General features: G+C 40.8%; 1 pseudogene and 2 gene segments (V, D, J or C); 1 reads left to right on the top strand and 2 right to left on the bottom strand.

The window, feature by feature from the left end:
• LOC115824838 (Ig kappa chain V-III region MOPC 63-like) overlaps nucleotides 1-14,617 on the bottom strand; it is a 184,984-nt pseudogene that overhangs the window by 2,496 nt on the left and 167,871 nt on the right.
• The window catches only part of LOC115824958 (Ig kappa-b4 chain C region-like), a 47,412-nt gene that overhangs the window by 25,970 nt on the left and 6,825 nt on the right, over nucleotides 1-14,617 (bottom strand).
• LOC115824957 (Ig kappa chain V region 3381-like) lies at nucleotides 227-878 on the top strand. The segment is given in 2 exon segments: nucleotides 227-284; nucleotides 559-878. Coding segments are annotated over 2 exon segments (372 nt in total).

Below are 14,617 nucleotides of genomic sequence, written 5' to 3'. Positions count from 1 at the left end.
GATAACACAATATGACCATAATACTCTGGCCTTATGAAGTGTAGAATGGTTCCACATGTGTGAACATATGAGTGCAGGGTGTCTGCTGTACTCAGGAAGAGCATTTCCATAGAGAGAGGACACTTTGCATTCGCGGCACATGCTTGAGTGCTCTGGGAGTGTTTATAGCCCTGTGAGTTTAAGACTTGATGACTGAGAGCTGCCTGTCCCAGTAACTTAACCCACAGCAAGCATGACTTTCATCACCATCTTCATCTGGACACTGATCTGCTGCTGCTTTAAAGGTGGGAGAGATATGAAACCTATTCACAGTTTGATTGACTGATATAATAGACATAGAAAGACAATATTACCACCCTTATGCATAATTTATTTTGTCATCATTATTTCCTTTGTGTTTAGTTTCAAAATCCAGAGGTCATGGACATCTAAACAGATTCATTTATATGTTCTAATTTTCTAATATTCAGCATTTTTCAGAGGTAATCACAGCCATAAGAAATGTACAGTTGTAATCTTTCTTCTTTATTAATCTAATTCATGATATTCACCTTTCAGAGTCCAGAGGTCAGGTGACTGTGACTCAGACTCCTGTAGTGAAATCTGTTCTTCCAGGAGACACAGTCACTATCAACTGTAAAACCAGCTCTGAAGCTGATGATGCTCTAGCCTGGTACCAACAGAAACCTGGAGAGGCTCCTAAACTCCTGATTTATTATGCAAGCAACCATGAGTCTGGAGTTCCAGATCGTTTCAGTGGCAGTGGATCTGATACTGACTTCACTCTGGCCATCAGTAACTTCCAGACTGAAGATGCAGGAGATTATTACTGTCAGAGTGTACATGATATCAGTGATAGCTATGTGTTCACACAGTGATATAGAGCCGTACAAAAACCTCCCTCAGTCAGACTGCACAGAGACTGCACTGCTGCAGCTGGGACCTACTGCAGGTGCTGAGGGGGAGGATGTGATACAGCACAATCACACACTCTGTGGAGGAGAGGAATCACACTACACTAACTCTAATTAAAAAAACAATAATTATACATGTCCTTCAAAAATGTCTGTTTTGAAAATATGAGAACATTATAATTTGTTGCTTTTGGTTTGCTGATAGCTTCATAAAAAATGTCATGCTCATGTTTCAAAAGGTCATGTTCATGTTCTATTATAAACATGTTCATCAAAAATTTCTGTTTTGGAAATTAGAGAGCATTCTAACAATGATATCATCACTCCTCCTCAGACCAACCACTTTAACAGTAAAATGAAGTAACAGCTGACATGTGAGGACACAGCACTTAATACAGACAGTGAGACTGAAGACTTACAGACCTTCACCAGAGAATCATCCAAAGACTTTATCTCTACATTTGTTAAAGGTCTACATGCGCACAGGAGCTTCAGAAAGGTGGCCAAATTGAACTTTTTCCCTAAAATGCCTTGTGGATTCTGGCATTCCATACAGATAAAAATACATCCTTCATGTCTGAGATCTGTTTATTCCTCATGTTCAGTTGTATGTGTTTGAACCATGGGTGTCATCAGGTCAGTCACTCAGGTCAGAACAGTAACAGGACAGAAACCTCACTTTTCTCTCCACTGCACTGATCTCTGATGGAGTATTTACATATCTGATATAAAATACTGTATCTATATTTAAGTGTTATTTGTTAAGAGTGGTGCTGATGGTTTGCTGAATTTGGAAATACTCTCTGTGGTCAGTGCCTGATGGGACTGTGAAGATCTGTCTGTAATCTTAATCCAGTTACTGTCAGTGTTTCACATCATTTGGAATATCTAATCCCCTGTACTCTCATATTACCCTGTCACTGCACAACCCCCCACACCAATACAGGACAGTGCTGACTAGTGGAGGCATCCTCTGATACAACATCTGCCTCCTTTTCTTTACTCCTGTCAGTGAACAAGTGTCTCCACAGGAACTTACTGCAGTTCAGCATGACTGCAATTCATTTTCGTATGTCTGTTTGTCTGTCTGTCTGTTTGGCATCTGTATACAGAAAACCCCTCTTCCTGGGCTCAGTGATTAAGAGCTATGTACATAACATGTATTGGGCATTTTACAGTCATTACCGTAGACTGGACTACAAAGCGTACTTTTATAGCTGTCTGCTGACAACTGACTGACAACGTGTTAGATCACCCAAATGACACTGTCCATGATATGAGGTCACATAAAAGCATCAGTAAACCACAGCAGTGATGTCACTGTTACCAGCCGCCATGTGTGACGTCACACACTAATGTAGAAACAGTCACTGTCACAAACTGTCACTGTTTGTCACTCTAATGTAGAAACAATCACTGTCACAAACTGTCACTGTTTGTCACTCTAATGTAGAAACAGTCGCTGTCACAAACTGTCACTGTTTGTCACTCTCATGTAGAAACAGTCCCTGTCACAAACTGTCACTATTTGTCACTCTAATGTAGAAACAGTCACTGTCACAAACTGTCACTGTTTGTCACTCTCATATAGAAACACTCACTGTCACAAACTGTCACTGTTTGTCACTCCAATGTAGAAACAGTCACTGTCACAAACTGTCACTGTTTGTCACTTTGACTGTCAGGTTCTCTTCATTTGACAGAGAACACAAGAAGATAATGATAAATTATGTGGTAGACTCAGCAGAAAATTTTAATACACGTGATGTCCAGCAGTCTGTTGTGAGACACACAGATGGAGTATTTCTCACTGGTCCCATGACCTCAGCTCATACTTTCTCAAGCATCTGTGGAAGGAGAGATCTTGTAACTGTCCCTCTATCTGGTAGGACGTAGCACGGATCTGGAGCCTGGGTGTAGGCCCTGAACCCCTCATCCTAAACAATAGAGAAAGGCGGGAAGTCCACGGAAATCATTTTCCCCAGCGCCTCATCCACCTGCCTTTGTTTTAAGGGTCCAGTGGGTCTTGTTACAAAGCTGTTCAGTACTGACTGCTGTGGTACACATGGTCTTGCTGAAACTAGTGATGTTACAGCGATGGTGCCTGCAGCAGGACCAGCAGATGGTTCAGAGCTGACAGTGGTGTCAGAGCTCATTTCACCAGAGGATGCTGCTACAGGCTGAGTTATGCCCTGAAGTCTGACCTGTGTCTGCTGAACAAATGGGTGTTTGCTTTGGAGGTGCCATCTCATGTTAGACATTGATCCACCCTGGTAAGATAGCACATTCTTGCAGACATTACATTTTGCTTTTGATGGGTAAACTTCTGTAAAATGTTTCCAAATATCATTCTTTTTCCTGTTGCTGCTCATGTTGTCTTTATAGAAAATCTTTATCGAACTGTCAGGTCCCCTGTAACTGGGCTGTGACTGATATTTACAACCCCATGAATGAGACTGATCATCAACAACGTGAACTCATTCAACCAGAAACTCATTCAGTCATGTTTAAATATTGACAAAAAATGATGCATGCATAAAAAGCCCAAAGTGAAGTATGACCTTCACTGGAAAAGGATCTTGAAAGGGTGATTGATATCTCCTGACACAAAACATCATCTGCAGTGATGCTTCAGGACTTTAAATCCAACTAAGGTAACAGATACCCCCTTTCCACTGCCGCGGTGCCGGTGCCGGTGCCTAATCGGGCACCGGCGCCACGCTTCTCCACTGACAAAATACTGGTCCCAGTGCCGAAAAGCTGGCACCGGCACGGCACCACAGAATTGCTGGTCCTAAAAGTTGTAACCACTGACGTCAGAGGCTATGCAAATAAAAACCACGCGAGAACCAATCAGTTCAGCGTTTGATGTGTTTGCTATGTGACGTTCTCTAGAGAGGTGGGAGTAACAAAAAAAAGTCTGACCAAGATAGCGGTAGGCTAAAGGCTTGATTAGAAGATGTATGGGCAATAATTTGTGTCTACATCAACATGGGCTGTTGTTTACATGTAACATGAACGTAGTCAGACCCAGAAAGGTAGAAAAACACTCTCTCGGCTCTGGCAGGTGCAAATAAACCGCTGCAGATCATTGGAACACTCTTTTAAACTTTTGAGCTAGGTGACATGCTTACAATTCTCATGAATTTCGCCCCAGAGCGAAAAGTTTTTGGGCAAAATTCATGAGGTGTTTCGCTGTGGGGAAGCCTAGCATAAAAGTAAAAAGCAAGCAGATGCGTTCTGTCCGATGTTATTTTTTCCCCACGGAATTTACCCAAACTTTCGCCACGTAGCGTTCGGTTCCCAAACCTGTGGAAATGCGGGCCAGTTCTCTCAAGGCACCAAGGCAGCACTGGCTCCGCACTGGCACCAGCACCAGCACCAGCACCAGCACCGTCCTAGTGGAAAAGCGTTAAGAGTGTTTCTGAAGTAGGGAAATTCCTTGGTTCCCTGACATCAGCAAATTCTATGCTGCAGTTTAAATCTGTGTATGTTTGTAAGGCTGGTGAGGTCATGAGAAATAGATGAAGCTACTTTGTGGATGGAGCAGTGTCAGTATCCAGGGGTTTTAAATCCCTCCAAAAAAAGGAGAGGAAACAGCAGTCCATTGACTGACAGTGTTGTTCTTTCCACTGTGGGACAAACACACTCAGATAACACGACTTCCAGTCAGTTCCTGTATGAATCTCTGTCCAACATCCTTAAAAGAGCCATTCCTAAAATGGAAACCAGGTTTTCCTGGACAAATTTAGAGTTAATTAAAACTTCATCATGTCTTCTGCCCCAAATATGATGTATTTCTTGTTCCCACCTTCTTGACTCCTCTGCTATTGCTGGTAGTGCAGCAGATAGTATGAGATTGACAAATGACATCCTTGCAGCTAAACCTATGTTAGTGAGGTGGTTCTCTGGTGATGTTTCTGTTGTGTCCAGACATCTACAGGAGTTTACGATAACATTTCCTGAGTTGTATAAATTGTATGTGACTGGACTGATAATTGATGAGTCTTCAGCTTCATGTGAGAGCTCCTTCTTTACACTGTCACAGGTCCTAACCCCTCTCTGTCAGTCCATGTCACATGACAGCAAGCTAACGGTCATTTTCACACATGAGAAAATAATGACAAAGAGCCCAGACATGAATGAATTTGTGAGGGCTATTTCCCATTGATCAAGAGGGTTGACGATGTAATAAGATTTTTCTGTGATTTGGGTTTGATTGGGTAAATCTATCTCTACCTCACAGTATTAAATTTATGAATTTAAGTTATGCAGACTACTATATCCTAAGGGGAGATATATGTACCTGTGTTTAAACATGCACAGCCATGGTAGCTGTCTCTGACTGTCTAACAATGTTAATCAGAGCCTCTTGTCTTATACTACGACTGCAAGTTTGTGCTACACCTGAAAATGATCTGTAATAAACTATAATTACATTAAACATAGACTTTTTATTCTTTTTACTCTAAGTAAATGATTAGCCATTGAATTTTCTCTAGGGTTTACGGTATTTTAATCAGAACACATAACAACACTGAGACTCTGTATGTAGGTTTAACCCAAACACACTGTCTGTGATCTATACTGTGTTAAATGAGATTGGCTTTAGTGAACTCTGGGCAGGACTAAAGCACTAGGCCCATGTGGAGGCTGGCTGAGATCAGGGATTCAGTTCTGTGGGACATGATGTCAGGAGTCCTCAGCCCTCACAGTGACTCTTGTGGAAGGAGGCGGACTGTGTGTTGTTGTCGTGGGCGACCGTGCAGATGTACTCCTCCTCCTCCTCCCAGTGAGCTTTGTCCAGGGTCAGGGTGCTGCTGCGGCTGTAACGGCTTCCTCTGTGCTGGTCAGAACAGCCTGTGTCACCTCTGAGCCGTCCACTGTCCAGCTCACCAGCGCCCCCTGGAGACTACAGGAGACTCTCTCACACTAGAGTGGACACAAAGCTGTGCAGCAGAGACACAGTGAGACAGTCTGAAAGTTCCCTCATAACTCAGAACTGAGTAATAATATTCATATACAACTTTCTGTCAGTAGATAACACAATATGACCATAATACTCTGGCCTTATGAAGTGTAGAATGGTGAACAAATGAGTGCAGGGTGTCTGCTGTACTCAGAGAGAGCATTTCCATAGAGAGAGGATACTTTGCATTGGCATCAGGCTTGAGTGCTCTGGGAGTGTTTATAGCCCTGTGAGTTTAAGACTTGATGACTGAGAGCTGCCTGCCCCAGTAACTTAACCCACAGCAAGCATGACTTTCATCACCATCTTCATCTGGACACTTTTGTGTTGTATAAAAGGTAACAAGAAAATTATAAATCTGATTTCAACGATCATATGTTAATTCATTCTTATGTGATCGTTTTGATTTTTGATCTATGTCTGTTTGTGTTTCAGGATCCAGAGGTCAGGTCACAGTGACTCAGACTCCTGCAGTGAAAGCAGCTCTTCCAGGAGACACTGTTGTAATCAACTGTAAAACCAGTACTCCACCAGACACAGCCTGTAGCCCACACTGTTTGTCCTGGTACCAACACAAATTTGGAGAGGCTCCTAAACTCCTGATTTATAAAACAAGTTCCCGTCAGTCTGGAGTTCCATATCGTTTCAGTGGCAGTGGATCTGGGACTGACTTCACTCTGACCATCAGTAACATCCAGACTGAAGATGCAGGAGATTATTACTGTCACAGTTACCACTGGATCAATAGCCAACATGTGTTCACACAGCGATATAGAGCCATACAAAAACCTCCCTCAGTCAGACTGCACAGAGACTGCACTGCTGCAGCTGGGACCTAGTGCAGGTGCTGAGGGGGAGGATGTGATACAGCACAATCACACACTCTGTGGAGGAGAGGAATCACAAGACTCTAACTCCACACTCACAGTTATCATTCTATATTCATAAACATTTAGAGACTATTACAAAGATGAAACCCAGTCATTTGCAGTGTCCAAAAGGGTGAGATAAGCACACAGAATGTATGAAATAAAGTCTCTCTAAATAGAGTAGAAACTATGACACAATAAGCGGCTCATGTGCTGGGCAGGTAGAAGAACGTGTCCATGTGATCTTTTTTCTGACGATTAAAAACCAAATGACCGGTGAAAATGCGGGACATTATCTCAGTATATGGGATGTGGGACAAAGGGTTGAAATGCTGTGCAGTACAACACAAAGCAGGATGCCTGGTAGAGCTACCTCAATACAGCATCTCCATATCAGTTTCATAGAAAGAGGAGCGTCTGTATTTTTGACGGTATTGAAAATCATACTCTCGTAATTTCTAAATACCCCAGTACACCGTAATACCTTGATACCACCGAATGCTAATTCATCCATCTACAAAAGGTTTTCCTACAGTCATGAAAATGAACTTTATTGCATCATCAGTCACCAACACACACATTTGAATCTGTGAATTTGACCAAACCATGGATACACATGACATTATTTTCTTGGTGATATTTGTGTTCTGGTTGTAGACACACACACACACACACACACACACACACACACACACACACACACACACACACACACACACACACACAGGCAGGTACACACGGCAAGGGGAAACAGGACAATGACACTGGGATTGAGTTCCTCACCTGTAAGGTACTTGTATTGTGTTACACTACTGTATTGCATGTTTTACATGCCTCTGTCTAAAAACTGAATGAACGGGGGATGGAGTTTGCACCAGTGTAGACTCCAGTTATGTGGACATCTGAACAACTTTCACCCCCCACTTCTTGTGCTACATCAGATGCTTTACATTTACTGAGTGAATCTTTGACTCAGTGAGTTGGATCATCTTGTTGAGGAATGAGATTCCCTATTGTTATTCAGTGAGTGAGTGATAGTCTATGTCCCTCAGAGGGATTCATTCAGACTCAAAACAGGATTCAGTCAGAGCTGGACTCCAGTGCATTAAGTGTCGTGTCATGTCATCATTTGGGAGCGTATACATTCAGTGAGTTCTCTAAACCAATGACATGCTCCCTTTGATAAATACAGCCCGCCCCTATAAGTCTACTGGTTCATGCTAAAGTCTTTCTCTGAAGGGAGGAAAACAAACACAGTATCAGTCATGTGTCTGATGTCAGCTGTCAGCAGGTGAAAGAGAATTTAATGAGTTTAAGGAAACAATCAGTGCATGGAAGTAAAATAGATCATTTCATTCTCTTAAAAGATGCATTCAGAAAGAGTGAATTGTTTATAAACCACGCAACTTTATTCCAGTGAAAAGTGATTATCTCATTAATCTCAACAGGAAACTTGCATTTGGAACAATGATTGTTAAATGTTATTGGACTTTTAGAAATATCATCTGCTACATAACAGAAAAAAAATCTTAGGGTCTTAATTGTCCCAGAAAAATGATTGAACTCAGTCACCTCAGGTTAATGAGCAGGACAGACAGCTCTCATGTGGTGGTATTAGAATTCAAGCCAAAAAGTTCCAGAAAGTACGAAATCACAAACAATTACTTTTTTTTCAGTTTTGCATTGGATCAGCAAACTGAAATGAAAGTGTGTTTTATAATTTTTTTGTTGAAGGTAAAGTAAATAAAAAAAACAAAAAAACAAAAAAAAGCAAGTACATAAAAGTTCTGACAGCATTTATTCAGTGCTTTTGACCATTAATGAAAAGGAATACTGTCTATTTGGAGATTTTCCTGTCCTTTTTCTCAATCACACACATTGACCAGTCATCCACACTTCTGGTGAAATTCATTTCACATTGTCCTGCAGACTCTTGAAAACCAGTTGTGTACAGATTTACTGTTTTCCATTAGTGAAGGATCTCTGTCTGAGAGTAGAGCAGAAATTCTATGTTCAGTCTCAAATACAGAACTGAATGCAAACCATTTGATTATTCAGGTTTTAGTGTCCTGTGAACCTCAGAAAATCTTTTCATAAAATGACCGAGTGATGCTCATGAGTAATTCATATTGATGCTTGTGATTTTCTTTTTTGACACTAGATGTCACTTGATAACACAATATGGCCATAATACTATGGCCTTATAAAGTGTAGAATGTTTACACATGTGTGAACATATGAGTGCAGGATGTCTGCTGTACTCAGGAAGAGCATTTCCATAGAGAGAGGACACTTTGCATTGGCAGCACATGCTTGAGTGCTCTGGGAGTGTTTATAACCCTGTGAGTTTAAGACTTGATGACTGAGAGCTGCCTGCCCCAGTAACTTAACCCACAGCAAGCATGACTTTCATCACCATCCTCATCTGGACACTGACCTGCTGCTGTTTTAAAGGTGGGAGAGATATGAAACTTATTCACATTGATATAAACCTTTTCAGATAAAGTGCTATACTATTATTACTCTTAGGTGTAATTTACTTTGTAATCATTACTGTTATATTTATTACCTCCATTGTGTTTATTTAATTTCAGATTCCAGAGGTCAGGTGACTGTGACTCAGACTCCTGTAGTGAGATCTGCTCTTCCAGGAGACACAGTCACTATCAACTGTAAAACCAGCCCCGAAGTGTTTACTCTTAGTACTGATGATGATGGTAATGATATAGATGATGGCCTAAATTGGTACCAACAGAAACCTGGACAGGCTCCTAAACTCCTGATTTATAATGCAAATACCCGTCAGTCTGGAGTTCCAGATCGTTTCAGTGGCAGTGGATCTGGGACTGACTTCACTCTGACCATCAGCAACATCCAGACTGAAGATGCAGGACATTATTACTGTCTGAGTGCACATGCTATCAGTGACAAAGGTGTGCTCACACAGTCATACAGAGCTGTACAAAAACCTCCCTCAGTCAGACTGCACAGAGACTGCACTGCTGCAGCTGGGACCTACTGCAGGTGCTGAGGGAGAGGATGTGATACAGCATAATCACACACTCTGTGGAGGAGAGGAATCACACTACACTAACTCTAATTACAATAACAGTAATGAATGACTATCAAATATTTCTGGAGACATATTTCTGGAGATCATTCTGATGACTGAGTAAAAGTTAATATGTTTACTTTGAAAACAGAGCTCTTGTCACACTCTGGTTCACTCGACCCCTCTGCTGGCTGTGTTGAGTTATGTTCTGTGTTCAGGCACAACTTTGTTTTCCTTGCTTCAGTTATTCATCAGTTCCACCTGTGTATGTTAATCAAACCTAGTTTTCTCTTTGTCTGAATGTCTCTAGTTTTCCTTAGTTAAATCTTTGTCTGATGTGACCTGGGGCCTCTATTATGAAACAAGTTCAACATTCCCCGGGTATCTTTTCGTTAGCTGGCTCAACAAACCCTGATAACTGCAGTCACGGATAAGTGATGTCAGGATGGTGGTTATGAACTCGTTAAGTCAACCCAGGTTTTCTCATTCTAGCTATGAGCATGGTTAACGTAAGAGGGGCAGTGTTGGCACCAGATGACCAATCGCAAACATGGAGAGATCTAGAGACACATGTTTCAGTCAAGAAGAAAAAAAAAACATAATCCTCAACAAATGTGAGGAATTTAAATCTAGATGCAGCCGGGTGAACAATGGGTAGAGAGTGTCCTTGGGATTGTTTAGACAGTGGGGTATGATTTGCTGGGGGAATTAGTACTGTAATAGCTGTTTCTTTTTGTTGAGGTAATACTGTCACTTTAAGAGCAGCTTAAGGGTAGAACCTGTGAGAGCACAGAGCTCCTGTGTGACGTCATGTACAGCAGTGCTGTAGTACCGAGAGCTAAGGGTTACTGATGTGGGTATTCTGGCCGATGTGTAGGATAAGTATCCTCATAAACGCTGGTAAAATGTTAAAATGGTCATCAGCGTCAGTAAACGGGAGTGTAATTAAGACAATAGACTAAGGGAGCTGAGTGATGATTTTGTATTGCTGCCAGTTCTTGTAGATGAGTAAAACGTGTTCACTGTGTGATATCCCCACCGTGCTGACAAAGTACACTGGTGGATAGGATCATCTGATGTGTATTGTTTGAATTTTATCCGTTCAGTCTTTGACGTTCAAAGCTCATTGTAATTTTGTACATAATCTACTTTTTTTTCAAGTAAGCAAATGTACCCTGAGAGTATATATTCAAATCAGACTGTCATACCTACATCTGCATTGTGTTTATGTGACTAACAGTGTAGAACCATGGCAGTAGTGTGTGTTGGCTATTTTAAAAAGCTGTGTCCATTTTGTACTTTTCTGTTTAATTTAGAGGGGAGATAGAGTGTCGTGCTCTACGATTTCCAGGTGTGTGTGTCTTAGCGCACAGGCTGCACACTGGAGTGAGAGTGAGTTCCTGATTTCCTTCTGAAAAATTGATATTGACTTCATGGAAGAATGTTTGCAAAACTATATCTTGTTCAAGAATGTATGTTTCCCAGTGAACTAATGCACTTTACTGTGGGTAACTATACCAATATATTTAATTGTGTTGTGTTTCTATTTTCTTTCTTTATTTAGAAATAAGCCACTACTGTTGTTTGTAGACATCTAATGTTACAAGTTCATTTTAGTGAATTAACTGGTTATTAGTGCTCAGTGGTGAACTGCACCTATTAGAACTGGGCCTTCTGTAAAAACAGGGCGTCCCTGGCCATTCTTCTGCTCTAGGCAAAATATACTTTTACTGCTCCGTCTTTTAAAATTGTGTTGTAGTTACGCACATACGCACACACTATCGGACGTCATGGAGGCAGTCACTTTATGTGTGATCTGATTTAGGGGGACATTCTAAAATGCTTAACGTGAAAAAACTTAATGTGGCTTAATGTTCCAAAACTGTGATCAATGATCACCAAAGTTCTTTCGGACATCTCTTGTCAGAAACACTTCCTCCTGTCAAAAAATCAAAACTGAAATCCTAGGAGAATGGTTGACTTCATGTGAAGAGTTTTCCTCTCCATTGATGCCCATTATAAGGAAAAAGCCTAATGCGGTTTAATGTCCCAAAATAGTGTTCAGTGATCACCAAATTCATCTGTCATTTGGTGATCACTGATTGCAGTCTTGGACCATTAAGGCACGTGAAGCCTTTTCACGTGAAGTGTTTTACAGTGTCTGGATTTAGGCAACGTTGCCAAGACTGTGGTATTTCCAAGCTCACCACTAGTTGGCAAAGCACACCGTCCATGTAGTAAAGTAGAAAAAAAACCTAAATCTGCGATAATGTCACCTCCACCTGTTACCATTTTTGTCTCGTGTCTGAGTTAGCTTGGGGTCTTCTAGAATACCCTGGAGCCAGGAGAAAATCTGAAAAAATGCGCCCATTGGCCACAAATCCAAATATGATTGGTTGATCAAATTGTCAATCCAAATGTATGCTCTCATTCCGTTTAATGGTCAGGGCATTCTATCAAGGATACAAAATACCCTGGATGGAGGACATTCTGCCCAGAGACGTAGAAAAATGTCTGATTGGTTGCATGTTTTTCCAACACAAAACCACTCAAATGTGGACTGAAAACAACATAAACTAGTCAGCATAACACTGTAATATTACAGTTAAGCAACACAGAGACAATTTTTATTCATTTTATTTAAATTTTATATTTTTTATACAATTTGTCAGATAGTTTTTTTTTATTTTTTCATGTTAGGATTCCAGGGCTTTCTCTGAATACCTTGAAGGCCCTGACGGTTTGCCACTGTTAGTACTAGAGTGAAAAGTTTGGAGTTAGAAGTCAATATTAAGCTTGAAGGGTACAATTATCGACAGGTTTAAAACCATCTGTGGATATAGCCATGCCCTGGTAATCATTTACTGTACTACTGTACCTACGCCTTCTAAAATCAGGCATTTTTTTCCCTTCTGTGACTTTTTCCAAGTACCATTAAGACGTGCTCTTATATAACTCATATAACTCATGGAAATTATGAAATAATGCATAGGACATAGGAAGGAGAGAATTTTGGCAGTGATGTTCCTGAATACTAATAACAGATCATTAACACACAGTCCTACCGTGACCATAATCCATGTGACTTAGTACAGAATCGGTATGGCATTTCTGTTAAAGTGAAGCTAATTGTTTTGGCATCACCCACAGCCAAAGTGCCTGTTGAAAGGCAATGCACAGTCTGCAGGACTGTTAACGCTCGACTTTGACATGTCGCACAGGGAACATACGTTTCAAGGAGCCGACAAAGATAAATTCCCTCTGCAGAGAATCTATATCTTTCATGTAGATGCTTGTCAGGGACAGCCAAAGGGTTTTATCTGTCTCTGAAAACTCTGGCCTTTCTAAGAGACTCTCTCACTATCTGTGCACAGAGGGGTTTTTTTGGGGCCAAGCAGTGAAGCTATGTAGGTGCCCAGTGTGTTTTTACCTTTTCTCCATCATCTTTTTCTTCTTCCTCTGCCTAGGGTGTCTATGGCAGACCGTAGAACCATATGGTAAAAAGTTGTGAAATTTGGCACACTGATTGGGGACAAGTTTCATGTCTTCGCCTCGAGCACTCGAGCACTCTAGCACCACCAATAGGTCAAATTTGGAGGTACGTTTACACAAGCAACTTTTGAACAGTATGCCTGATTTGCAAAATTGAGGTACTGTTGGATTCCTTGGATCAAGCTTAGTTCAACACACCCCGAGCTGTAAAATTCCCTTAATGTATTTTCCGCCATGTTGGATTTTTAAAATTTTTTTTTACCATTTTCACAGGCCACAGATTTTGTCCAATCTTCTCCAAAACTGGCACAGATGATCTTCAGACCAAGTCTCACAAAAGTCACTGAATGGATTTTTGATTTTCAATAGCATTTGTCCGTCAGAGCAAATCAAAATTGGTGATGAAGTTGCCAAAAGGGAAGGGAGCTCATATTTCAGAAACGCTTCAATGTATCAATATCAAACTTGGTGGACTGACTCAAGACTCTGCCCAAAAGGAGTCCAAAAAAACTTGCCTATTTTACCACTTGGGTGCGCTATTATAACCATAAACAGGTTTTTGCTCATTATTCTTCATATCTTTGGTCTAAAATCATGATTGTTATTTGAAGTCATGCCTTTTTGATCCTGAGGTCTCGATTTGTTGCCATTTCCTGTTCTGCAATCATATTCGATGGCAAAGTTGCCAAACAGGAAGTGAGGTCATAACTCAGCAACAGTTTAATGTATCAAACCCAGGGTGCATCCAAATAGTATTTTTCTCTTAGGAAGGTTCCTAACTGAGTGAAATGACTCAGAAGTATCCAAGTGGCAGCCATGAGAAGAGCTGGTTGAATTCTCTAAATGTTAAGGAAAGGTGCTTCAATGCTTCCTTTCCTATTTCCTTTAGCATAGGGTACACTGGACCTTCCTTTACGAAAGGAAAGGAAATAATTTCATGCCACAGTTTTTTATGGCAGCAATATTTAAAGTGACGCAGCATTTGGCCGTTCACGAAAACAAACGATTATGTGAATATAACACAAACCATTGGACAGTGTCAAGGGTATCCTTGACGTGACACAGATTCTGTGGCTGAAGTTTTCTCATTTAATGATTTGCTGATCCTACACAAGTAAAATCAAAAAATAAAAGTAACATGATAAAGTGATGTTTGTCATTCAAACGATGTATATGCTCTCCAAATGTGAACAGTTTCTAATGATTTCTGACTATACAAGGGCTGCTCGTACAAACTGCCTAATGCTCATGCATTCTTACTTAAATTCTTAAGAGAAAACAGTTTAAATTCACAATATGAACTTAAATAATGTACTAACAA

This window comes from Chanos chanos, chromosome 12 (genome assembly GCF_902362185.1).
Source record: "Chanos chanos chromosome 12, fChaCha1.1, whole genome shotgun sequence".
Classification (NCBI taxonomy): Eukaryota; Metazoa; Chordata; class Actinopteri; order Gonorynchiformes; family Chanidae; genus Chanos; species Chanos chanos.
The sequence above is the reverse complement of the archived record's forward strand: the minus strand, read 5'-3'. Positions and strand labels throughout refer to the sequence as shown.